General features: G+C 37.0%; 1 protein-coding gene across 10 annotated transcripts in view; it reads left to right on the forward strand.

Moving 5' to 3' along the window:
- Positions 1-27,728, forward strand: part of WRN (WRN RecQ like helicase) — a 107,380-nt gene that overhangs the window by 35,830 nt on the left and 43,822 nt on the right. For all 10 annotated transcript variants that reach the window (XM_037055325.1, XM_037055323.1, XM_037055328.1 and 7 more), the window contains 8 exons: positions 1,044-1,111; positions 3,997-4,105; positions 5,117-5,185; positions 7,983-8,065; positions 11,677-11,783; positions 19,325-19,512; positions 23,360-23,534; positions 27,398-27,579. In XM_037055325.1, coding sequence (XP_036911220.1) covers positions 1,044-1,111; positions 3,997-4,105; positions 5,117-5,185; positions 7,983-8,065; positions 11,677-11,783; positions 19,325-19,512; positions 23,360-23,534; positions 27,398-27,579 — 981 coding nt within the window. The remainder of the gene's footprint in view (positions 1-1,043; positions 1,112-3,996; positions 4,106-5,116; positions 5,186-7,982; positions 8,066-11,676; positions 11,784-19,324; positions 19,513-23,359; positions 23,535-27,397; positions 27,580-27,728) is intronic.

The following is a 27,728-nucleotide window of genomic DNA, read 5'->3' on the forward strand; positions in this document are numbered from 1 at the left end:
TTTACAATTAAGTGGATACATTTACGAGCATTAATGTGAAATGAGGAACAAATACATTTGAATAAAACTAATAAAAATGTGGATATCTAGATTGAATTTTTTTTTGTCTTCTAAGAACTTCAACTTTAATCCATAGAGGCATTTATTTCTTCTTTCCCTTTGATCTCAAAATTTAAAAAAAAATTAACTTTGTCCTATATACAGCAAAGTGCACATAAATGTACAGATCAGTGAATTTTCCCAAATGAGGTCTCCCCATGTAACCAGCATTCAGATAAGGAAGAATAGAACAACTTCCAATTGGTTTTTCCTGCAGTGTTTTATTAAACAAATGTTTGGAAATAAACAGTGAATTTGAAAGAATATTTTTACTATGAATACCTGTATATTCAACATTTTACCATATATAGTAACACATTCATTGATCATCCCTCTACCTATTTCCTTACTCAGTCATTTTTTAAAAATCAATTTTATTTATTTTTTAGAGAGAAGAAAAGGGAAGGGAAGGAGAAAGAGAGGGAGATAAACATTAATGTGTGGCTGTCACCCATGTGCCCCCAACTGGGGACCTGGCCTGGGGGACCCAGGCATGTACCTTGACTGGGAACCGAACTGGAGACCCCTTGGTCCACAGGCCCACACTCAGTCCACTGAACCACACCAGCCAGGGCTCAGTCCAGTTTTTAAAAGGCATCACAAGATAAATTTTGGACATCATTACACTTCTTCATAAATACTTTGGCATATAAGTAATTAACTATAGTAAAATATTTATTTATTTATTTATTTATTGGTATAAAATTTACATGCAAGGAAACGGTCAACCCTTAAGTGTATGTACACTTGCAGATCTTAAGTGCACATGCATGCATCCGTGTAGCCTAAGTTTAGAGTTCTAGGGTTCATACATTTTTATATTGAAGCTCAAGAGTGTAAAAGAATTTCTATTAGAGGAAATAGAAAAATTAAATTGCTTTCAATTTGTCCCCTGGGTTTCTTGTTAGTAAAACAAAACAGCCTTTTGTGTTTTCATTTTCTAGGGTTCAGTGGAAAGTGATTCATTCTGTACTGGAAGAACGGAGAGATAATGTTGTCGTCATGGCAACTGGTAAGCTGTACTTAAGCAAATAACCTAATCTTAAAAAAAAAAAAATCCTTAAAGGTTTTTAAATGCCTGATCTCTCATTAAACTCACAAATCTAAATACAGTAGTTCCCCCTTATCCACAGTTTCCCTTTCTGTGTTTTTAGTTACCCATTGTCAACCATGGTCTGAAATATTACGTAGAAAAAAATTGCAGAAATAAACAGTTGCAGAAATAAACAATTCATACGTTTTAAAATGCTCACCATTCTGAGTAGTGAGATGAAATCTTCTCGGCCCCATTCTGTCCTGTCCAGGACAGGCATCATCCACCCTTTGGCCCGTGCACCCATGCTGAATCTGCTCCCCCAGCCATTAGTCCCTTAGTAGCTGTCTCTGCTATCGGAACTGCTGTTACAGTGTCACAGAGCTTGTGTTCAGGTCACCCTTATTCTACTTAATAATGGCCCCAAGGTGCAAGAATAATGATGCTGGCACTTTGGATAGGCGAGAGAGAAGCTGCAAAGTTTTTCCTTTAAGTGAACAGGTGAGTGCAGTACAGTAAGATACTTTGAGAGACAGACTGTGTTCACATAACTTTAATGACAGTATATTGTTATAATTGTTCTACTTCTTTATTAGTTATTGTTGATCTCTTACTGTGCCTAATTTGTAAATTAAACTTATCATAGGTTTGTTTGTATCAGGTTTGGTATTATCCATGGTATCAGGCATCCATTGGTGGTCTTGGAACATATCCCCTGTGGGTACCAGGGAAGCTGTACAAATACAAATGGTGTAAAATACAGAAGAGAGGGAACTGAGAATAGATGCTAAAATTTATGCATGAATTAGCTCTTATAAAGATATAAAGTTTATTTGTTTTTTTATAATGACTCTAGTAGCCCTTAGTTTCTTTAATTTTATTCAAAATAATTTTGTTAGATTGTATTGTATTGTATTGTATTTGTGACAGCTGTCATATCAGTGTGCATTTAAAAAAGGCTTATCAGGTTCTGGCCAAGATGGTGGGAGGGGTAGGTAGATACACTTTCCCCCTTGCACAAACAAAAGAAGGAAACAACCAATTTAAAATAAAAAACCAACCAGAACTGCCAGAAAATTGAAATGCACAGAAGTTTGACAACCAAAAAGTTAAAGAAGAAACATTCATCCAGACTGGTGTGTTAAGACAAAGAAATATAGCTGAAATATGGACCAGTGTTGTACAGAGTTCAAAACACTGGTAACCAGGATGCTCACAGAAATGATTGAGTATGGTCACAAAATAGAGGAGGAAGTGAAGGCTATACAAAATAAAATAAAGAAAAATTCACAGGGAACTATTAGTGAAGGGAAAGAAACTGGGAGTCATATCAATGATTTGGAACAAAAGGAAGAAATTAAACATTCAACCAGAACAGAATGAAGAAATAAGAATTCAAAAAATGAGAGGCCAAGGAACCTCTGGGACAACTTTAGACATTTCAACATCTGAATCATAGGGGTACTGGAAGGAGAAGAGGAAGAGCAAGAAATTGAAAACTTATTTGAAAAAATAATGAAGGAGAACTTCCCCAGTATGGCAAAGGAAATAGGCATGCAAGTCCAGGAAGCTTAGAGAGTTCCAAAGAAGTTGGATCCAAAGAGGAACATACCAAGACACATCATAATTATATTATCCAAGATTAAAGATGAGAGAATCTTAAAATTTACCAGCAAGAGAAAATAAGATAGTTACCTACAAAGGAGTTCCTGTAAGACTATTAACTGATTTCTCAAAAGAAACCTTACAGGTAAGAAGGGGCTGGAAAGAAGTATTCAAAGTCATGAAAGCCAAGAACCTATGTCCAAGATTACTCTACCCAGCAAAGCTGTCACTTAGAATAGAAGGACAGATAAAATGCTTCCCAGATAGGGCCAAGTTAAAGGAATTCATCATCACCAAGCCCTTGTTATATAAAATGTTAAAAGGACATATCTAAGAAAAAGAAGATCAAAAGTATGAACAGTAAAATGGTAATAAACTCATAACTATCAACAACTGAACTTAGAAATACAAAAAGAAAAACAAACTAAGCAAACAGCTAGAACAGAAACAAAACCACAGAAACAGAGATCACATGGAAGGTTATCAGTGGGGAGGAAGAAGGGAGAGAATGGGGGAAAAGGCATAGGGAGTAAGAAGCATAATTGGTAGGAACAAAATAGACAGGGGAATGTTAAGAATAGTATGGGAAATGGAGAAGCCAAAGAACTTATGCGTGTGACCCATGGATGAGAACTAGGGGGCGATGCTGGAGTGAGGAGGGTACTGGGGAGAGGGGCATAAAGGATAGAAAAAAAGAATGGGGCAACTGTAATAGCATAATCAATAAAATATACTTAAAAATAAAGTGAAGAAAAAAACAAATTGGTGAATTTTGGGGTAGCCATTTTAGTATTGAAGAGGGAAGAAAATATACAACATTTTTGGCATATTCAAGAAAGGTAAAAATGCAACTGCAACGCACAAAAAAGATTTTTGCAGTGTATGGAGAAAGTTCTGTGACTGATCAAATTCTTTGAAAGCGGTTTGCAAAGTTTTGTACTGGAAATTTATCACTGGACAGTACTCCATGGTTGGGTAGACCAATTGAAATTGATAATGATCACATTGAGACATTAACTGAGAACAATCAGTGTTATACCATGTAGGAAAAGGCCAACGTATTAAAAAAACCCAAATCTTTAAAGTTATTGGTGATAACAAAAAATGTGTCTTTTATGGAAAAAACCACACGAACCGTTTGGCCAATGCAATAGCATGATAGTAAGTGATCATTCATCTCATTCAAATGCATTGTAAGAAGAAATCAAAACACCGAGCCTTTGTTTTTATTTCAATGAGTATGTTCGTTTTATTTCAAGGCTATGGGAAGAGTTTGTGCTTCCAGTACCCGCCTGTTTATGCAGGTGGGATTGGCATCGTCATCTCGCCTCTGATTTCTTTGATGGAGGACCAGGTGCTCCAGCTCAGGTAAGTAACGTTTTCATTGCCACCTTATCACCTTTTTCTTTTTTTCCATGAAGGAAACACCTGATCTCTGTCATGTATTTTAAAATCTAATTCCCAGTAACACATTTATATAAGTGTTACTTTATCTTTATAAGCAATAAATGACATGTTAGGGGAAGAAACCTTTCTCAGGTTCTCCATAATTCAAGACCACCAGGTGGTCACAATAAACATTTTTTTTTAAGTAAACAGACTGTCAGTTTAAATTGCATTTCTTTTTTTTTATTTTGAAGATTTTTATTTATCTTTAGAGAGGAAGGGAAGGAGAGGAGAGAAATATCAGTGTATGGTTGCCTCTCATGAATCCCATTCTGGGAACTGGCCTACAACCCAGGCATGTGCCCTGACTGGGAATCGAACCGGGATCGTGGGGTTCGCAGGCCCGAGCTCAATCCACTGAGCTACACCAGCCAGGGCTAAATTGCATTTCTTAAAATTCTGTTCTGCCCTGGCTGGTGTAGCTCAGTGGATTGCATGCAGGCCTGCAAACCAGAGGATCGCGGTTCGATTCCCAGTCAGGGCATATGCCCGGGTTGCAGGCCATTTCCCAGCAGGGGATGTAGTTCGTGGCAGGGGGCGCACGAGAGGCAACCATACATTGATATTTCTCTCCCTCTCTCCTTCCCTTCCTCTCTAAAGATAAATAAAATCTTTAAAAAAAATTCTGTTCTCTTTCAGTTATCCTTGCCCTTTAGTTTGGTATAAACTAGAAGCCTATATTTTAGTTATGAAAAGTTTTAAACATCTTTCAGTTTGCAATCTTTTTGAAAAAACCCACCTTAGCAACTTACCTTCTAATATGGCCCTTGAAGGAATTTGTTTAACGAATTAGTGAGTTACAAAAAGACTGAGGATTGCAGAGGGGAATGTAATTTTTAAAGAATTATATTTCTTTATTACTTCTCACTTAAGAATGAAGTTGATATTTGTAAAGTCTACATGGCTTCAGGATGTGTGTTTTTTTTCTTGTAGAATGTCCAACATCTCAGCTTGTTTTCTGGGATCAGCACAGTCAAAACATATTCTAGAGGATGTAAAATTGTGAGTAATTTACATGCTTTCTGATCATATGGTCAGGTTTCTATGATGTGTGAGAGAATTTTATACACGAAAAGTTCTACTTAATGCATGAACAAAATGTCTATGATTTAAAAATGTACTTTCTTTTTATAGCATTTACAGAACTATGAATTTTAAAACCTTTCAGTCTGAAAGAGATCTATTATTTCCAGTTCTCAACTGTAATGCTAACATTGGAATCACAAGTTTGTAAAATTTTGGTTTTGGAAGAGCACTTGGAGAGTATCTGGTTTTGCTCCATTTTACAGATGGACAAACTGAGGTTCAAAGTAATTTGCCCAAAATTACTCAATGAAATTAATGGCTGAGCAGAGACTAGATTCTAGATCTCTTGCCCCACTAATCTCATTATCACATAATTTCTTACAAGAATAAAATTGTCACACACACACAAAAATATGTATATTAATAATATATGTGTATATTAACTCATAAATAAGCACACATGTACTTACCAAGTATTGATAAATGCATCTAAATATGTAGCTCAAACCCTTATCAAGATACATAATATTATTGTCACTCTGAAAGTTCCTTTATGTTCTTCCCTAGTTTATCCTTTTATCCTTTATCCGAAAGCAAACCATGTTGTTGTTTTGCTTGTTCTAGAACTTAGTGAAATAGTGATGTACAGTATGAACCCTTTTGTGTAAAACTTCTTTCCTTCAGTATAATGTCTTGAGAATTCTCCATGTTGTGTGCATCTGTACTTTATTTTTAATGCTAAAGTGGTATTTTATTGTATGAAAATACCACAGTTTCTTTGAATTTCCTTATTGATGGATGCCTAAGCTATTTTCAGGTGTGGGCCCCTACTAAGAAAGCTGCTATGTATATTCTTTTAAAATACTCCTTTGAACATGTTTTTTTCCCTAAACATTTTAAATCACCTTTATTGATGTATAATTGATGCACAATAAATTTTTCATACTTAAAATATGTAATTTGCCAGGTTTTGGTGTATAAACACTTACCAAAACATCACTACAGTCCAGATGATGAACACATTTATTATCCCTGAGTTTTATTCATACCTTTTGTAGTCTATTCCTCCCGCCTTCCCCGACCTCTTCACCCCACTCACCAGGTAACTACGTATCTGTTTTGCAACTATAGATTAATTTATGTTTTCTAAAGTTATATATAAACAGAATCAGTCATACAATGTGTGCTCCTCTTTGTCTGGTTCAAATCACAAACCTGGTTGTTTTGAGTTTCATCATGGTGTTACATGTGTTAGTAGTTCATTCCTTTTTTAATTACTGAGTAGATTAGATTACATCTGTGGATGGATCACAGTTGCTTATCTGCTCACCTACTGACCGGCCTTTGGATTGTTGGCAGTTGTGGACTGTCACGTGCAAAGCTGCTCTGAGCAGCTGCTGTACATGAGACTTGGGTGGTCGTGGGCTCTGATTTCATTGCTGTAAAACCAGCGAGCGGAGTGACTGTGTTATGTGGTAGATAAATATTTACGTTTTACTTTCTAATTGAGGTAAATTTACATAACTTAGTGTTTATTATTTTAGCCATTTTTAAAGGGCACGCTTCTGTGGCTTTTAGTACATTTAGAATGTTGTGCAACTGTCATTACTAATTTCAGAACATTTTCATCAGCCCATCCCAAGCCTCCATGTCCATTAAGCAGCCAGTGCCCATTGCTCCCTCCCTTACCCCTGTTTAATGCTAATCTGGTTTCTGTCTCTATATTTGCCTATTCTGGACATTTCACATAAGTGGACTCACATAGTATGTGGCTTTTTGTGTCTGGCTTCTTTCACTTAGCACAATATTACCAATACTTCATTTCTTTTTATGGATATATAATTCTATCTAATAGACATACCATATTTTATCCATTCATCAATGACGTACATTTAGGTTGTTTCCACTTTTTGGCTGTTATGAATATACTAGTATTTGAACATTTATGTACAAGTTTTTAAGTGGACAGATGTTTTCAGTGCTTTTGTGTATAAGCCTAGAGAGGAATTGCTGGACCAAATTGTAATTCTATGTTACTTTTTAAGAAACCGCCAGCTTTTTTTAGAGTAGTTTTTTTTTTTTATCTATAACTTCTATGTGTTATACTCATTGTTTTCTCTGAGCAGATAAACATTCTTCGCTTTTTTAGTTACAGGAGATTACTTTCCAACTCCATCTTTTACACATTTCAGATCTTTCCACTTGCCGAGACTGACTGGTTGTTTCTTAATCAGACCCCCAAGTTCTAGGACAGAGACCGATCGACTTGATTTTCATACTGTGTTTAACCCTGGCCCGAGAGGATGTGGGCGAGAGACAGAACACATAGAGAGACACGCATGCTGTGGGTTTCACCGTGGGGAAGGGTGTGGACACGGGCTGCAGTTCTGCAGAAGGAGGGCAGTGTGTGGGTGGGTCGCTAACACATGAAAGGTTTACTGTAGGCCTGAACGTGTAACTCAGGCCCTATAATTTGGGGGCTGGACCCCTAGAAATCAGAACGAAGCTTCTGTTGTCCCCTTAGTGCTGAGTACCCCCTGACGGGCATCGCCGGTTTTTATGTTGACATGCTGAAGGGAAATCAGAGAACAATATATGTGGATGCGAGTATGTACACATCAGTGTTCATTTAGTTTTTAGTAATTAGCATAATGTGTTTTTTAAAGATATGTCAGGTATGATGGTTTTAAGTTGTAATTCATTGGGTTATTGTTTTCTTTATTGTAGTACATTTCCACTCCTGTTTCTTTCTCTTTTTGTTTTGTTTTTATAGAGGCAAATACCAGATTGTGTACTTAACTCCAGAATTCTGTTTGGGTAACTTGTGCCTCCTCCAGGAACTTGAGGTTATGGCGGGTAAGTGGCACCATAGGATCCTTGTAAGAATTTACTGAGTTGAGTTATTCTTTCAAGTTGAACTTATGGACAGTCCCTGATTTCACTTCTGTTAAAGTTTATTTCAAACATTAATTCTTCCAGGAAATCTCTGACTCTCCAACTGGGTGTCTCTCCTGTCTTATTCCATAGAAGGAGCTTGTAATTCTTTCTGCCATAGAAATTAGGCTCCTGTGTTATAATTCCCTGCTTATATATGTTTTCTTCTATACTATAACTTTCTTTTTTTGGTAAAAAATACAATTCTTATTCATTTATATTTCCCTAGCGCAGTGCTTGGCACATAGTTGGCATTTAAACGTATCGTTGAAAACTGTTCAGTCTTAGATTTCATGAAATTGTAGTTTTGCTTTTTTTAAACGTATTTTGAATCAAAATTAAATCAGTGTAGTGATTCTCTACCCTTGTCGTTCAAGAAAATCACCTTTCAAACTTTAGAAAATATAGCATCTTTTAACCTTGAAGATTCTGATTTAATGCCTAGGGAAGGTGCCTTGGCATCTCTAGTTTTTCAGAGGTGACCCCAATGTGTCCTCAGGGTTAGAAGACACAGGACTTTTGATTATTTGTCACCAGTAAGTATGATTACCAAATTAGAGATGAGTTAGAGTTTTTGCTGTAGAAAATTTAAATACAGATTTAGTCAAAAGCTGACACCGCTTTTTTTTGTACTTAAAAAAGTTTTTTCTGTTATTTCCTTCTTTGTGGTTAGGCTTAGCTGCCCAAGAGTTTCTCTCCAGGCTTCTATTGCAAATGCACATATTTCAGTTGAAACAGCCAATATTATGTAATCTTGTTGTCTCATTATGTATTAAAGTAATTCCACATAGCCAAGGTTTTTTAACATTGTGGTATCATTTAATGGTTACTTGCACGTAACTCTAGGAAAACAGTTAACAATTTAATTAATAGTATAATGAAAACAAATTTGTATCCTTTTAGTATGTGTTAAATACTAACAAAAGCATTAGGACAGGAATTAACATGTGATTAAATATATTTTCAAAGACCACATTCTTCATTGAGTGTGGGCTGCAAACCAAAGGATCGAAGAAGGTTCGATTCCCAGTCAGGGCATGTGCCTGGGTTGTGGGCCAGGTCCCTAGTGGGGGCCACGTGAGAGGCAACCACACATTGATGTTTCTCTCCCTCTTTCTCCCTCCCTTCCCCTCTCTCTAAAAAGAAATAAATGAAATATTTTTTAAAAAAGAGAACATTCCTCAGCTGTTAAACTCCCATTTTGGAATACTATATTTTTGTCTTTAATGGGAAACAAATTGACTATGTACCTTATGAGGTCATATGAAGTTTTTGTGAATATTTTACTTTAAATTAAGCTTAACTACCTTAGAGACACAAATTGCCTGGTTTTATTGTAAACGCTAGGGTCTGTTTCCACAGTGGTCTGGATATGTTGTGCTCTATTTTAGTACTTTCTTTGTTTCTGTGATAGAGATAATAACTAGCTTAAGTCTGTACTTAATGGTAGAGTTAATAATAGCTTACATCTGTCCTTAGATCCTTTGACAGGTAGTTCTAATTCTCTATTTATATTTTCTGTAGTGGATTAAATTATGAATGTTGCAAGCAATGCAGAGGAATACTCTGCATATGGCAGATGAAAATGTTCTTTTTGGTTTACTGAATGGTGAAGAAAGGAGCTATATTCTTTTTGAAATATTTTTCTTTGGCTTTTGTTTGCAAGAAATTGTAAAATGTTTGTAAAAGTGAATATACTCTTTGTACAGTAGTCTGACATTGAGCTAATCACTTTTTAGTTTTTATGATAAATGTTACATTTTTTAAGTAGTATGGATTTATTACAGAAGCAACAAACATAATTTATATGGAGACTCCTTAAAACCAGACACGCCTGTAGTTGTCTTTTAACTTTGGAAATAAAGCTTGAGTGCCAAGTATGCACAATGAAATGGTGTAGGACCTGGTCAGACACTTGGACTTGCGCATTTAAAGTGAAAGTTGGCGAAAGCTCGCCTGAACTCATTGTGAGGGACAAAGATCAGCTTTATTCGAAGGCAGTTAGTGAAACCTGTGCTTTTAAGGAAGGTTTTAAAATAAAGGAGGAGCCACCATTTTTGTGTTAATATATTTCATTTAAAATCTGTATTATTTAGTTTCTAAAGCCAAAATAAATATAGTGGTAACATTGAATTTTTTCAGTCCCTCAGTATGAACCAGAGAGTTTTGATGCTGATCCGCCCCTTTGCTCATATTTAGTAGGTTTCTTCTTTGCCTTCTCCTTTAGCTTTATTATGTTTAGTAATCTCAATAAATTAAAATTGTTTATTTGCGTGTCAGTCTCTTCTTTGAGAATTATGAGCTCTTCAAGGTCATGGATTGCATTTTGTTAATCTTACTATTATTCCTAGAAAAGGATTGGATCATAGTAGGCATTTAATAACAATATAATAATAGTAATAATTTTTTTATTGAGATGTCTTTTATGCCAGACCCTGTCAGAGCATTTTATGTGAGAATGATCTAATTTAATTTTCAGAGTGACTAATACGTTTAGGACTGTTATCTACTCTTACTTGTGGGAAGCAGAGACTCGGAAGCCTGAGTAACTTGCTTCGGGTGAGAGAAATGCTCAGTGGTGGAGCCATGCGTCCAGGGCGTATGGCTCCGGAGCACATCCTTTTAATCTCTGCTAGTGCGGGACGTTATTAATACTCAGATAAGTATCAAGGAATGATTATTCCTATTGAAGGACAAAATTATTTTTGTCTTAAGTATTAATTTGGTTGTTGAGGGTAAAGGCACTACTGCCATTGCTTTGAAATATCTGAAGACATTGTAATGGATGGTTGTACAATAAAGCCCCTTTCTGAAATGCATTCCTTACACTAATGATTCTGTTTCAGTGTGGGGGGTGGTGTGGGGGCAGAGTGGAGGGGTCACCAGGGGAAGAAAGAACAAATTATACTCCGTCTTACCTACTTTGTACATAATGAAACGTAGTCCTTCCCTGACCGTCTTGCGTTAGAGAACGTGGGCGTCACCCTGAGTTTCTGCGCTGGTGTTTCAGAGCTGCTCTTTGTCGTGTGATGCGGGAGCAGTCGTGGACAGTCATGTGCTTAATCTCACTAGAAACGTGCCGGTTCTATCTCTTGAGGGGTAATCAATGAGAGAATAGTAAAGTATTACCAAAGAGAAAGAGAACGGCTCTTTTTTTCAGGGCATTTTCATTACAGATGGTTCACGAGGGGTAGTATTGAGGACAGGTGATAATGAGTATTTTTCTGAGGAATAATGATGAAAGCTGAAATCTAATAAATATGCGTTTGAATAGTATATACATGTTTCCTTCTTTTATCCATATAGTTTTAATCTGTTTATTTCTCTTCTTCTCAAGAATGATTTTTTGTGTTACCTGATATTATTTATGCTTTTATTTTCACATTTACCAAATATTGGGTTGATTCAATCATCTGTTTTTGCTGTGATACTTATATATTCTAAGTGAAGAAGGTGATGTTGATTTAGATGAAGGTATCCTTTATTTTTGTACTTTAATTTACTTTTCCCATTTATTTCTTTTCTTTTTGTAGGTATCACACTGATTGCTGTGGATGAGGCTCACTGTATTTCCGAGTGGGGACATGACTTTAGAAATTCATTCAGGGCTTTGGGCTCCTTGAAGGCAGCATTCCCATCGGTAAGCTCTGCCAAGTTCAGTGTCTTCAACCTCATCCTCTGGTATTTGTCTCCTAATTTGCCAGTTTCCAGCCACCCTGTTTTCCTTGGTATTTTCAAATATGCCAAGCATGCTGCTGTATTCAGGCTTCGTTCCTGCTTTTCCCTATCCCTGAATACTCTTCACCCAGGCAGTTCACGTGGTGTGATCCCCTCTTCTCTCTGGTCTTTGTGGAAACACCATTTCATGAAAAATTTCAAATTAACCTCGCTGCTAACATTCATTTTGTCTGTTGTCTTTGGGTCCCCACTAGAATATCCTTTGTGGGGAGGAGTTTTTGATGGGTTAGGTTAATAAAATCGAGAACAGTACTTGGCACATAGTGGTGCTCCGTAAACACTTGGTTAGATGAGTAAGTGAGTGTGACGAGAAAGCTGAGAGCCAGGAAGTCACTCTTTCCCACGTGCATTGAGTAGTGGAGTTGGGCAGTAGCTCCACAGCGGGGCACTGCTCGTTTCTAAAGTAAGTAATCTGACATATAAAACATAGTCTCTGCCCTAAAGTAGCTGATAGTCCAGTGAAGGAGTTCAAGTTCATACCTGTAAGAATAAAAGCAGTAGTACCAAACAGTAAATGGTACATGGAACAGTACAAATAATTCAGAAAGATAAATTCTGTTAATAGTGCATGTAATAATAGAAAAAGAAGATCTTTGTTGGAAGTCACAAGTCCACCGCGACTGCTTCCCAGTAATTTAGAATGGTTTTAAAGTAAGCTTTTGGAAACCAGGAAGATTGCTCTCTGTAATCCTTTCCTAGGCCTTTGGTTCTGGAAGGATTGTGTTGGAGGAGTTCTGACTATTCCTTGCAGTTCTTAACCACGGTTAGTGTTGAGTTAGTCTTTTATCGTGTCTGGCTTTGGTCTCCGCTGGGTCCTTTCCATTTCTTGGGGTGATTCATTTGAGCACAGAGTGTTTGTCAAGCAGCAGCTGAGAAGATTATTTTCCCTAGTGTTTTCATGAACCCTTTTTATCTTTTTATTATTTCTTTATTTTTGTTCAGTTCTAGTTGTCCCACCTTTTTCCTCAGTGCCGTCCCCTGCCTCGCCCCACCCACCAGTCAATCCCCACGCCACTGTCCATGCCAGTGAGTCCTCTATTCCGGTTCTTTGTTACCAGCTAAGTGGTGAGAAATGCCACCTGGCAGCTGTGAGACTGGCGTTGTCTTTGCGATTCTCAGTGTCTTTTTTCTGCCTCCCGTTGCTATTGCAGCGGGACAGCTGGTGTGAACCTGTGGTGCTTCACACCACAATGTTTCAGTAAGCTCAAAAATGGCAAAGGAGTCACTAAACTGTTTGGCACTCAGATTGCAGTTTGGACAGAATCAGATAAAATGAGTCTCTAGAGAGAGAAGCCGGGCGGAAAGTTTTCCGTCATTCTCAAAATTCTATACAATTCAAATAAGAGGAATCATGAGATCCACCAGACATGTTGGTCCTTTTTGTTACTTTCTCTCCAGTTCTTTCACAAAGATCAATGTATAGTACACACTCCATAACTAATTGGAATGAGTGAATGAATGTATAACGGAAGCCTGGTATTATGGAGTACAGAATTAGAATTAGCAAGATGACCCACACTTAGAAGCAGATGGAAGAGTTGTAATTCTCTGAATCTATAGGTTCTGCACCATTGAAGTATATGACTGCCATTCCTAAATTTATAATCCCAGATTAATTTATATTTTATTACTTGTTTTAACAATACTTGACACTTATTATAAAGGAAACAATTTTTTTGCCAGCTTCAAGTATCAGATTTGTATAAGAACTTGATATAGGTGACAGTAGAATTTATCATCCAAACTAGTTCACTTTTGACAATGAAAGGCCACCAGCTCTTACAAGTGTCGTGGTGACAGCAGGAACTGGGAGTGTCCCAGCAAAGTAGGATGCACGGTCACCTTTCTCATAAGCAACCTATGTGTTATTTTTAAGCTTCATCCTAGTTTATAAATTTTAAGTGTTGTACACCACAACATGCTTCTTAGAGAAAAGATTCTCTATTCATTCTGAAGTGAAAGTAAATACCTATTGTTTCCTTAAGTTTCATATATTCTATTACATTGTCCTATTTTCTATTTGAGGAAGCAACATTCTTAACTGACTTTCTAGAATGTTGGAAACAAAAGACTGAATTTATAAAGATGGCATTTATAGTGATTTTTTTCACTGTTAGCTTGTCACTTGAATAGGAAGTTTCTAGTGGCGAAGGGGGAATTTTTGTTAGAAGAGAGTCTAACATCATGCAGCACTCTGTCTCATATGTATTTTTGTCTTCACCCAAGGACATTTTTTATTGCTTTTTAGAGAGACAGGAAGGGAGAGAGAGAAACAGTGTTGGGAGATAGAAGCATCTATTCGTTGCCTCCTGTACGTGCCTGGAACAGGGATTGAACCTGCAGACTAGGTATGTGGGCTGACTGGGAATCAAACCTGCAACCTTTTGCTTACAGGATGACACTTCTCCCAGCTGAGCCACACTGGCCTAGGTCTGTCTCATACTTTGATGAAAAAACTGAGGCTAGGAGAATTTAGCCCCTGCCAAAGTCAGTGGTGAATCTGGGAGTAGTGCCCGTGGAATTTGTATAGAATTCTTTACAGTTGTTGCAATAACGGTAATAGCTGAAACTTTTTAGTGCTTACTGAGTACTATGTGTTATGTTCAGCACATAATGTGTTTTATATCGTTTCGTCTTCACAATAACTTTATGAGATTGTTGTGATTATTTATAGCCATTTTATAGAAGAGGGAACCAGAGGTTAGAGACTGAAGCAGCTCAAAATCTCACATCTGGTTAGTGGCAAAGGCAGGATTTGAACTCAGACAACTGATTCTAAGCCAGAGTATTTTCACCAATGTGCTGCTATTTTGCCTGATTTTTCTATTAACTTCTTCAAGAGGTGTCATGTTTCATGCCTATTTTCTCATTTTCAGAAGTGCATTACCCACCCACTCATATATATATTACTCAGAAACAAACCAGACCCTTTTTTCTTACAGTTTTCTTATTCTGAAAACTTTTTCTTTATCTGCATATGCAGTTAAACAGCAAATATTTTATTACTGCACTTATAAATTGTTTCCGTAAAGTACTTAAATTGATGAAAATGCTTTGTTGAATGTGCATGTCTTAAGAATGCTTGATATTTAAACTTCTCTTATTTTTAGCCTTATATTTGATACATATGTCAAATATATATATATATATTTGATTAGTGAAACTAACTTTTTAATAAATTGACCTATTCATCTCTAAGTTGTTAGGCAGCCACTCTCTAAATTTAGAGAACTGTGTGATTGTAAGCCAGAAATCAATGAAGTTAATTTGGGGGGTTATCATTCTTGAACAATTTGACAAAATTTCATGATAAAGAATGCAAAAATGCCAATAACCTGGTCAAATTGATTTTGATACATTTAAAGTTAAACATTTTTTTATTGATTGATTTTAGAGGGAGAGAGAGAAACATTTATTTGTTGTTCTGCTTGTTTATGCATTCATTGGTTGATTCTTGGACCTGGGCCCTGACTGGGGATTGAGTCTGCAACCTTGGTGAACGAGGCTCTAACCAACTGAGCTACCTGGACGGGGTCATTTTTTTGCTACTTAAAAAAATTACTGCCAGCCCTGGCTAGTGTGGCTTAGTGGATTGAGTGTGGGCATGTGAAGCAGGGGTCACTGATTAGACTCCCAGTCAGGGTATAAGCTGAGTTGTGGGCTAGGTCCCCAGTGGAGGGCGAGTAAGAGGCAGCCACGCATTGATGTTTCTCTCCCTTTTTCTCCCTCCCCCTCTAAAAATAAATAAATAAAATCTTATTTTAAAAAACTACTGCAAAACTTGATACTTTTTACATGAACTTTGAGATAATTTTTCAGTAAAGCAATATTGATGGTAAAACTAGTTTATAGCTTTTAGTAAATTGTTTTTCAAAGTGTGTAAGTGCTTTTTCACAAATTGCACATAAATTTTCACGTAGATACAAGAGAATTGCTTACCTGATTTTTGAGGCAGATGAAATGTATCTAAGAGCTATTTTTTGGACAATATTGTTTACTGTAGTTGTAGTGGGTAATAAAGAATACTTTAAGGAAGTTGTATTCTTAGAATTACAATAGCTAATGATTTTGGAACAACTGTAAGACAGTTCATTTTTTGATTACAAAGTAATAGCATAGTTGATTATAACTCCCTATGATAATAGGGACAAAAATGTTAAATCTAGTTTTTGGAATGTATGTTGTTATCCTACTTTTGGATTTCTGAAAGATTACACATTCACATTTTTCCTGGTACATGCTGTGGCTCTTGTTTTGGCTGCTAATCCAGTCCGAAAGTCTTTGCTAGCCTGAAAATAGAACATGACTAGGTTGCTCAAGGAATTGATTAATAATAGATGTTTCATTTTATGCATTTTTCTTATTTATAGTGTGGCATGATTAACTTACCAAAACTGGAGAGAGGATATTCAGGTCATTTAGAGCTTTTCTTTTAGATCTGAGAAGCTATAAACCAATGATTTAATCAGAGACAACAACAAAAAAACAACTTCATTGCTTTATATGGTTAGATTTTCATTGAATGAAACAGTTTATAATTTGTGAATTATAGAGTAATGATAAACAAGGCATAGATAGCAGGCCCTGGCTGGTGTGTCTCAGTTCGTTGGGCGTCATTCACGAAGCGAAAGGTTGCTGGTTTGATTCCGGGTCAGGGCATATGCCTGGATTGCAGGTTCGATCCCTGGTTCCAGTGCTTGCAAGAGGCAATTGATGGACGTTTCTCTCTCACATTGATGTTCTTTTCCCTCTCTTTCTACCTCCCTTTCTCTCTCTTTAAAAATAAAATGAGCAGGGCCTTTAAAATAATAAGGCATAACAATATTCCCATTTATATCAGCGTGATTATAAATAATATAAGGAATGTTAAAAATAATAAAGGGAGAGGTAGATAGCTAATAAGTAGTCTTCATTTAATAAGACAAGGTAGAGTACATTTTGAAATCTAGTGGATTTATTTATTTAAAGTATATTTTATTGATTATGCTATTACAGTTGTCCCAATTTATTTTTCCTTTTTGCCCTCCTCCACCTGGTAGCCCCTTTCCCTCTGGCAATAACCCCTGACCCTTAGTTCATGTCCATGGGTTTTGCATGTAAGTTCTTTGGCCTTTCCATTTCCTAGACTATTATTCTTAACACTCCCCTGTCTATGTTGTGCATACTGGTTATGCTTCTTAGTCCATGTACCTTTTCCTACCTCCTCCCCTTCCTCCTCCAGCTGATACCCTCCACACGATCTCCCTTTCTATGATTCTGTTCCTGTTCTGGTTGTTTGTTTTGTTTTGCTTTTTTAGATTAAGTTGTTGGTAGTTCTAAGTTTGTTGTCATTTTACTGTTCATAGTTTTGATCTTCTTCTTTTTCCTATATAATTCCTTTAGCATTTTGTATAATGAGGGCTTGGTGATGATGAGCTCCTTTAGCTTTACCTTGTCTGGGAAGCACTTTGTCTGCCCTTCCACTCTAAATGAGAGCCTTGCTGGATAGAGTAATCTTTGTTCTAAGTCCTTGCTTTTAGTCACTTTGAATACTTCTTGCCAGTCCCTTCTTGCCTGCAAAGTTTCTTTTGAGAGATTAGCTGATAGTCTTATGGGAATTCCTTTGTAGGTAACTCTTTTCTTTTCTCTTGCTTTCAAGATTCTATCTTTACCCCCGGCTGGTGTAGCTCAGTGTATTGAGTGTGGCCTGTGAACCAAAGGGTTTGCCAGTTTGATTCCCAGTCAGGGCACATGTTTGAGTTGCAGGCCAGGTCCCCCCCACCTCCAGTAGGGGGCGTGCAAGAGGCAACCACAATTGATGTTTCTCTCTCTTTCTCCCTTCCTCCTCTCTAAAAATAACAAAAATTAAATAAATATCTTTAAAAAATAAGATTCTGTCTTCAACCTTTGGCATTTTAATTATGATGAATCTTGGTGTGGCCTTCTTTGGGTACAACTTGTTTGGGACTCTCTGTGTGTTCTGGACTTGTATGTCTGTTTCCTTCACCAAATTAGGGGAGTTTTCTCATTAGTTTTTCAAATAAGTTTTCAGTTTCTTGCTCTTCCTCTTTGCCTTCTGGCACCCGTGTGGTTCCAATGTTGGCACATTTGGAGATGTCCCAGAGTCTTCTTATTCTCTCCTTGTTTTTTTTGCATTCTTGTTTCTTCATTCTGCACCGGTTGACTCTTTATTTCTTGCTTCTGTTCCAAATCGTTGATTTAAACTTAAGCTTCCTTCCCTTTACTGTTGGTTCCCTGTGGGTTTTTCTTTATTACACTTAGCTTAGCCTTCATTTATTCCCTTCTGCATTTGCCATACTGAATGACTTCTCTGAGCATCCTTAGCACCAGTGTTTTCAACTTTGCATCTGACAGGTTTGCTATCCTGTTTTGCTTAGTTCTTTTTCTGGAGTCTTGATCTGTTCTTTCATTTAGGCCATATTGCATTGTCTCCTTAATTTGGCAGCCTCCCTGTGTTTGTTTGCTTCTGTGTATTAGGCAGAGCTGCCTTGACTCCCTGTCTTGGCACAGCTGTCGTGTTGTAAGGGGTAGAACCTTAGTTATTTGCCAAGGTGGGGAAACCTGCTTCACTGCTCTGTGGTGCTGTATGTGGGGCAGGGGCTGGAGGGGGGGCAGTGCTGCTTGCTCTGCTCTCACCCTGTTTCCAGTCACTTCCCCCATTTCCTGTATGTGGCTGGCACCCTTCTAGCTGCTGCGCTGGTGCTGAGTCCCCGAGGGGGTGGGTGTGGGTGTGTTCTAGGACTGTGTGGGTACTTTAAGTGGACTCTCCTGAGAGATAGGCAGTTTGTTCTGCTGCCCCAACCCCCACTGATTTTTATAGCCAGAAGTTGTGAAGCTTTATTTTCCCGGTGCTTGAACCCTGGGCTGGGTGGTCTGGCCTGGGGCTGGGATTGCTCCCCAGGTGTCCCTCCAGGATTTTATCTGCCACACGTGAATGCAAGATGGCCTGTTCCACCCACTACCGCTTCTGCCACTTGCCACCGCCACACTGCGTCCTCTCTTCCCTGGCTCCCCGTCTCCGGCCCTCCTACCTGTCTGAATGAATATTTCTTCTTTAAATTCTTGGTTGTCAGACTTCCATACAGTTGGATTTTCTGGCAGCTCTGGCTGTTTTTTGTTTTGAGGTGAGTCGTGATCCTTCTTATCTTTGTGTCAGGAGGCGAAGTGACCTACCTGTGCCTCCACCTTGGCCAGTAGTTAATGGATTTAGTATATTATTTCAATGATTCCTGATTTTAAAACAAGTAAATGTATTCAGAGGCTGAGAAACACATAAGCAGGAAAGTTTTTTTCTTCTTAAAAAAGAATAATTTGAAAATTGCATTTTCAACACTTTCTTCTGTCATTGCCTACCAGTCTATTTATTTATTTTTAAAAAGTCTGTGGGATTTTTAGGAATTAATGTGCTCTCTCCTTTTTGAAAAATTGGTGTACTTCATTCAGGTTCCAATAATTGCTCTCACTGCCACTGCAAGCTCCTCCATCCGGGAAGACATTGTACGTTGCTTAAACTTGACGAATCCTCTGATTACCTGTACTAGTTTTGATAGACCAAACTTGTATTTAGAAGTTGGACGAAAAACAGGATACATTCTTCAGGATCTGAAGCAATTTCTTATCCAAAAAACAAGGTGAGGATTTCATGGTTGATAAATTTTGGTAACTTTACTTTTGTTAAAAAAAAATATTTGTTTACTTATTTTTACTATTTCTTTTTTTTTTTTTTAAGATTTTATTTATTTATTTATCTTTAGAGGGGAAGGAGAGAGGGAGAGAAACATCAATGTATGGTTGCCTTTCGTGTGTCCCCTGCTGGGAGTTGGCCTGCAGGGAACTGGCCTGCAACCCAGGCATGTGCCCTGACTGGGAATCGAACCGCAATCCTCTGGTTCACAGGCCCGCGCTCAATCCACTGAGCTACACCAGCCAGGGCCTTATTTTTACTATTTCTAATGTGTATTTAACATCAAATTCTACTTAGCTTTGGTTAAAGTCAAGTGTGGTGTTATATAATTAAGTCAGGGACTGAGAAAAGTCAATTTTGAGGAAACGTATTCCTTTAATATTTTTATACTCCATACTGTTGCTTGAACAGTACATACACTCTTAATAACTGACAGGTAAACCACAAAATCAAATGAATCTCATATCTGAATTCTATCTAGTTCACTAATTGTATGAAAAATTTGAGTATCAGAATTTTTCAGTCATCTTAATATTAAATCCTCTTGAGCCTTTATCAGGTGCTTAGTACTGTCACCGGTGCTTTTCGTGAGCAGTCTAGTGTAACCCTTACAACTGCGCACACGCCACATGCTGTGTTCGTTTTATAGCTGACAAAACTGTCACTAGTACTGCTCCCTGTTTGTTTTGTTGGAAGGCATTTGTTAGGAATGCTAAGAAGCTTTTCAGCCTTATTCCCTTATCTGTCTGCCCAGTGAGAAGCTTATAATTTTTGTGTTATGGAGTGTGTTTTTAGGTCAGAAAAGTGGAAATAATCTTTGTTCTACCAATACAAAAACAACATAAATCTAGCCAAATAGAGTTTAAGAAGATCATCAGTGTTTTCCTTTTCAGAAAGGGATTAAAAGAAATGAAGATCCTCTCTGGGTGAAGGAAACCCCATAATAATTCTTGGGGGCCTTTAGGATTAAATGTGGGATTTGCTGCTGGATGACTGTTCTATATTCAGGATAAAACAAGAATGTAATGAGCACATTCTGAGTGGTCTGGCTGTCCTAGTGATTTCTGTGAAGTGATTACTCTTGTACTTCACCTCCCTTCCTCGCTAGACAGAAATCCTTCTCTTAAAGAAGGCTCTTTTCATCAGATCATTGTCTACTTCACTAACCTTTGATCCTTCTCACTCCACATTACCCCCCATCTCTGTGACACTCTCCCCTAACCTCGGTCTCCTTTTTGAAAGTATTTACTTCTTTTTTTGTGATATTGTGACATCCTGTCTTTGTAATAGCATTGTCCCCTTCGGCATCTTGTATGTTTTCTTCTCATGATCTTTTATGTTGATTCTGCTCATTGAAGTCTTGATTATTTTTTACCCCAGGTTATTACAATCTCTCCTAACAGACTTTCCTCCTCCTCAGTGTCCCTCGTTGTATTCTACGCACAGTTTTCAGATTTGTCACTCCAAAGCACATCCCATATCTTGGTGTTCTTTCTGGTAGCTCCCCCTTCCCTGTGCCCTGAGGAACAGACTCCTTAGCCCAACATTCAAGACCATCCAAGATTTTGATATTTGATGTGACTATGGTTGTTCTGAAAGCAAATCAGGAAAGATTTTTCAGTCCTCCAAGAAGGGTCATGGTAGCAGGGAACCACTGAGAGTCAAAGCTTTCCGTAGATCTTAGGCAAATAGAAAGAAATTTTCCTCCTAATGAGCGATGAGATGAAGGGAATTAAGACGTCAGTCAGAGTATTGCTTTTCATTTCCATTTTCTTTCCTTCATTGTATTCTGCTATTGTTAAAATCAGTGTTCACATTTTCCCCCCATGGAGGTAACATGTTTCTTCAACTCTGACCTTACCTGTTTTCCATCTTCTTGGTGGACAAATTAGACAAATGAGCCCCTGTCACCAGTCTCGTGTGATGGTGAGATGAAGACAAACTTCTCCCCTTTGAAAGTTGTGACGGAATAACAGTCTTCAGTAAAGTACTTGGCAAAGTAGTTAATCCTTTTATAATAGAATGGTTTACTCTGGATTTTTCTGCTATATAAGTTCAAATTTTAATGTATTTTCTTTTTTTTAAGATTTTATTTATTTATTTATCTTTAGAGGGGAAGGAGAGAGGGAGAGAAACATCAATGTATGGTTGCCTTTTGTGCATCCCCTGCTGGTAGTTAGCCTGCAAGGAACTGGCCTGCAACCCAGGCATGTGCCCTGACTGGGAATCGAACTGCGATCCTCTGGTTCACAGGCCCGGGCTCAATCCACTGAGCTACGCCAGCAGGGCTAATTTTTAATGTATTTTCTACTTGTTAAAAAATATAAAAAGTAATACATAGTCTTGGTATTAATGTGAACAATATATGTACATATAAATCGAAAAATACTTCACTCTTCCAGTCCCATTCTTCAGTTATAATTACTGTTGGTATTTTGTCATTCATCTTTATTAAATTGTTCTGTGTCTGTACTGGGCTGGCAATGCACCTAGTTTTCATTGTATTAAGTTTATACAAAAGTAGCTTCATAGTGGATCCATTGTTTACTGCAGTTTTTTCCTTTTATTTAAAGTATCTGTGCTATCTTTTTATATGCTTTTAAAAAAATCAGGGTATTGGTGTATAGTGCATCACAATATCCACATTTTGGTGAACAATTTTTTTCTTAAACATGTTTTTTAAGTAAAGTTTTTGTACATTAAAAAATAATTTGTATTTTCTCTCCATGAAGTTACCTACTGTGAGTTTTTGATATGGAAGCCCATTGGCCACTATTAAAAATTGCTTTGAGTAGATTATTCAGTGAGACTCATTTCAGTTACTAATTTTTCTCCTTGATTTATGTTTTTAAGACTTTGCTATAGTCCTTCTTAAAGATTTTATATAACTTTAATTTTTTAATGTTTGCTTAGTATTTTATAATTGAATGTATATAATGATGGTTTAGATTATTTTTCACTATTATAGTTGTGCTGTGAATATTTGTGCATATGTATCTTTTAGCCACTGTGTAAGTATATTTTAAAATAGATTATGAAACTTGAAATTGTATCAAAGGGCAAATGTATTAGACATTAAATAACTTTTCTTGAATCTAAAATAGTACATTTTTAATATTCATTAAATCAGTATAAATGAATGTATTTATGGAAATGAATATATTAAAGAATTAAATAAGGCGTATTACTACACTTATAATAAATAAGCACAGGTTTCTAAAACAGACTTTCTAATAGGTGTTTTCTATAAAATCATAGTCTTAAGATTACTACTTTGAACTATAAAAGTGATCTTTTAATATACAAGAAAATTTTTGCTTTATCTGTAAACTCAATTTTGTGATCATAAAAGAGAATGAGAATAATATAATATAAATTATATTTATTCTCCTGTGTAAATATTTACATACCTTACCTAAATGAAGACTAATTGTTAAACCAGTGCTTTATATTTCTACAAGTATGGAAACTGCACTCTAACTAATCATTTCTAAGATTTTATCACAGCTTCTGCTTAAATAAACTTGTCTTTGGTTTTAAATTTAATTTAAACAAAGAGTAAGTCAAAGTGTTTGGGGTGTAGCATAGTTAATTTCCACACTAGATTTTTACGTAAATATATTATTGTATTCTGTATGCTTTCTCCTTCAAGTCTTCTACTAAAAGAAAAATCTGAATTTAAACTTTAATTAAAAGGGAATTAATTAAAATTTTAAAAAGGGAAAATTAAATAAGATAAACTAAAATAAGGCAAATATATGTATATGTTTGTTCTTATGTTCTTTTTTCTTTAGTTCTACCTGGGAATTTGAAGGACCAACTATCATCTATTGTCCTTCCAGAAAAATGACGGAACAAGTTACAGCTGAACTTGGGAAACTGAACTTAGCCTGTGGGGCATACCATGCAGGCATGAGCATCAGCTCAAGGAAAGCAGTTCATCATAGCTTCATGAGAGATGAAATTCAGGTGAAGATCGATCATCCCCATAGTGGAAACAGATACTTCTCTATTCATTTACCAAACCCTTATTGAATACCTTCTCTGTATCCAGCATAAAACAGTTCTTCTGATAAAAGGAATCATAGTATAGTGTGGGAGATAGCTACATGAAGAAACTATTGCAGACTAGTATAAAAAGCAGCCTGTACACAATGCTTAGGCGCACAGAGAAGGCAATGTTAGCTCTTTCTGTAGGTTTGGGTAAAGGGATGGTCCACCCAGGGAAAAGCGGTTTGAGTAGAGTCTGAGCAACTGCATAGAAGTTTGTCAAGAGTGAAAGGCCAGTAGAGGAAGAGGGTCGAGGAATTGGTCATAGATTCCAGGAAGAAGGATTAGCATGTGCAGAGCACTGCGATGTGAGTGCAGGAAGTGGTGAGTGGTGTGCAGTGGTCAGAGGGGGTGTGGGGGAAGAATGGCTTGCAGTGGAGTCAGGGAGGCAGGGAGGAACTGTTGGAGACTCGGAGGAAGGTCAAGTGGGTTGGCTGGCCAGCTTTTAAAGGGCCTTAACACTTCCAAAAAGGTAGGCTGGAATTGGTGTGATGTGCCTCTAGCTTGTCCAGCACGTCTTATACTTTTTCATTTAAATTAATTTTTATCTAACAGGGGAGACAGGTTAAAGTAGAATAATTCTTTTGAAGTTGATGTGAGGGAGAAAGAGGTCCAAGAACCTCTATCTCTAAGACAGTGGGTACCTTATCTTAGGATCCCCCAGAGCCCCACAGAGTGGAGTTTGAAAGCCATTGTGACAGACTGTTCCCTGTTTTTGAGCAAGATAATAGTTTTATGGAAACAGGAGACTGGCAGCACTAAGCAAGTTTGATTTGAAGGAGAAAAACTGAAGAAAGCAAGGGTATCCATGAGGTTACTGTGAAGTGCTACAGCTGAGATTCCTGTAGTGATTGCAGTTATGTACTAACTTCGGTTTGTAGTGATTGGAAGCCTGGTTCCGTGGGGTTCATGCGGAACATTGGGGAAGATTTGAATTCCAGCCACGTTGGTAGGTTTAAATCCACAACTTCACACTGTGAATATCATGTCCATATGCTGTCACTGTGAACCTGTGGACTGGTCCTCCTGTCAAGCTGAGATGAACTTCTGCTTTTTCTCTGCATCAGGTCATCCATTTCCTCTCTCTGCAGCCCTCCCTATCACGTGTAGTTGTTAACCCCCCAGACAGCGTTGTTGGGACAGCGTAGCTCGGAGCTGGTTTGCACGCACTGTCTGGAGAACCCACAGTGCATTGTCGCGCTGTAGCGCACAGCTGCCTGAGAGCATCCCTTCTCTTTCTTCTTCTGCAGAGACACAAGCCGCTATCACAGCTGCCTAGAATAGAGATTTTACCCACATTGTTAAATGCTTGTATTTTTATTTTCTCAGGAGCTTGAAAATGATCGGATAAAGTGTATTAGCCGCTGCTTACTGAATCTTAACTATCCATGTTTGAACCATTAACTGACCAATGACTTCATCAGTTATGCTTCATTACTAATTACTCATTTAGGTAGAAACATCTCCTGAGGACATGAGAGGATACAAACTTCATCTGTAGTATGTTGTGATGGGAGACTTGCTGGGTACATCTGGGCTTCCTGCCAGTACACAGCTTCATGAAACATTACTTTGAAATAATGGCTTTGAAAACTTCACAGTGATCACTAATTGCACTTAATATCTAGAAGGGTACATATACGTTTGTGCTGTTACATTCTTCCTTCTTATGGCAGGATGCCACAAATTTTTATCCACAGTATGAAGACTAATAGATCAATATTGATTGTGTCACCTCAGCTGACATCAGGGTTTCTGCTGTGTCTGACAGCTGGCCAGCACACTCCTCAGCCATTACAGATGATTCTAAAGCTTTACACAAGAATTCTCAAAAACCTTCTCAAGATGATGAAAATACATTCCTTCACATATATAGAATGCTCTTGGTATTGATTACTTGCCATTGTGCATTTATCACATGCCTGCTGAATGCATATGTGCACAGAATTCTAGATATTCACACTCCTCTCTTTTTACAGTTGGTTCATACTTTATTGTGAGCCTAAAAGTATAGCTCATCTTCCTAGCTCACCTTCTGGTTCTTAATGTCTTAGGTGGAGTGATTCTTAGAATGTTAGTAGTTTCCCATTTTATAATTTTCGAAAAAATTTTTTCCTGCTGATTATTCATAACCAATCTAACCACTTCTGGATATAGATTTGCATTTTTAGTCTATGATCATTCATTTTTGCTTTTAATCTTTTTAGTTTTATGTCCTTTTGTATTTTATTTGCCTTTTCAAGATGGCTTGAATTCCTTCCCTTTCTGGAATGAGGTTGTGAATTAATTATTTGACAAAATATCTTTACTTACACCTGAGGAAATAGGTTGGTTTCATCTAAGAATAGTATTATATTATGACAATTAAATCTTAAAAGTTCTCTACACACACACAAATAAATGGTAACTATGTGAGATGATGAACATGTTAAGTAACCTTTTTGTGGTAATCATTTCACAATATGTATGTATATGAAATCATTACATTACACATCTTGAACTTACACAATATTACATGCCAGTGATAGCTTGATAAAGCTAAGAAAATTGCATAAGAAATAACATTTAAAAAAGAAAATGAGACTATGTTGCTTATTCACTCTTAAATATAGCAAAATTGTCTCATTGTATTCACTCAGAGCTTTTTTCTTAATCTATTTCCAGTCCTATATTTACTTTCCTTTTGTTTTTACTGTACTTCCTTTGATTTTTCCAGCATTTTCATTTTCTTTCTTCCTTCCTTTTTTGGCTACTGTTGGTCTGTATTAACACATTTTTAAAAGGCACTTTAGTTTTTATCAGTTACGCATGTACATGAAGAACTGAAGTGTTCCCCAGTGGAAAGCATCAGCCTCTCGTTCCTTCTCCACTTTCATTTCCTGCTGCAACTCTTGCAGTGTGTGCTTCTGGTATTTACTGCTGTGTCTTGCAATCATTTGCTTATACTGCTACTACTTATTTTTTAAATCTATTTATTAGCTTTAGGCTTTGTTTGTTGGCTTCCCATGAAAGATGAAAGTTCAGCTTTCTTTCATATCCCTTAACCTATTTATGTATTTTGAACCCCTCTTCCTTCCCAATATTAGTATTAAAATTTGATTAGGTAATATATATATTCAAATTTTATACGTATACATAATACTGCTCTGTAAATGTTTTTTATTGCTAAGCCATGTAGTATATTATAGTACTTTTCTTCCACAACTTCTTGTATTTTTACTGTTAATACTTAAATTTTTTTTGTTTAGTTTTTTTGTGTTCTTTTCATTAATTCTTCCCTGAAACTTCTTCGATTCTGTAAAATTCATCCCAGTATACTGATATATATTAGCTGTTGTACCACTTTTATCCTTTTAAAGATGCAGAGATATGTTTGTCTTATTTTAATCAACTTTAATGAGACGCTTCCTTTCATCTCAGAACAGTGCTAGAAAATACTAAGGAACTATGCAACCAGGTGAGGACTCTTGAAGCTTCATAATAACACAAAAGTCTCATTTAATGTAATAGTTCTTTTACGAGCCTCTTTTGTGTCTTGTACTTCTAGGAAAGGAACCGCTTTATTTGCTAATTTTCATAGAAAACAGAAGCCCTATTTTATGGTCATTAATCCTTAATCTGTAAATTGGGCAGATAATCTAAGTGATTGGTTGCAATTATATTGAATTCAGTTTCATGCTGAGGAATTAAGTTAATAAACTACTCATTCTTATTAAAAGGTAAAAATGTAAGATTTTAGTTCTGCCTAATGTTTGTCAGACTGTGTCATTATTTATTTGCAGTGTGTTGTGGCCACCATTGCTTTTGGAATGGGCATTAACAAAGCCGATGTCCGCAAGATCATTCATTATGGTGCTCCCAAGGAAATGGAATCGTATTACCAGGAGATGGGTAGAGCTGGCCGGGATGGACTTCCTAGTTCTTGTCATGTCCTCTGGGCTCCAGCGGACATGAACCTAAATAGGTAAAAGCATGGGTTTCAAGCTTGCAGACTTTTTTCCTTCTTTTCATATATGCTTTGAGAGCATTTGAGGCAGCATCCAGAATTTCAGGTAACGTATTTTAAGTGCATTTAAAGCAAAACAGAACAGAGGACATCTGAGAACACTTGTG

This window comes from Sturnira hondurensis, unplaced genomic scaffold (assembly GCF_014824575.4).
Source record: "Sturnira hondurensis isolate 20B ecotype Veracruz unplaced genomic scaffold, ASM1482457v3 Scaffold0008640, whole genome shotgun sequence".
NCBI classification, from domain to species: Eukaryota; Metazoa; Chordata; class Mammalia; order Chiroptera; family Phyllostomidae; genus Sturnira; species Sturnira hondurensis.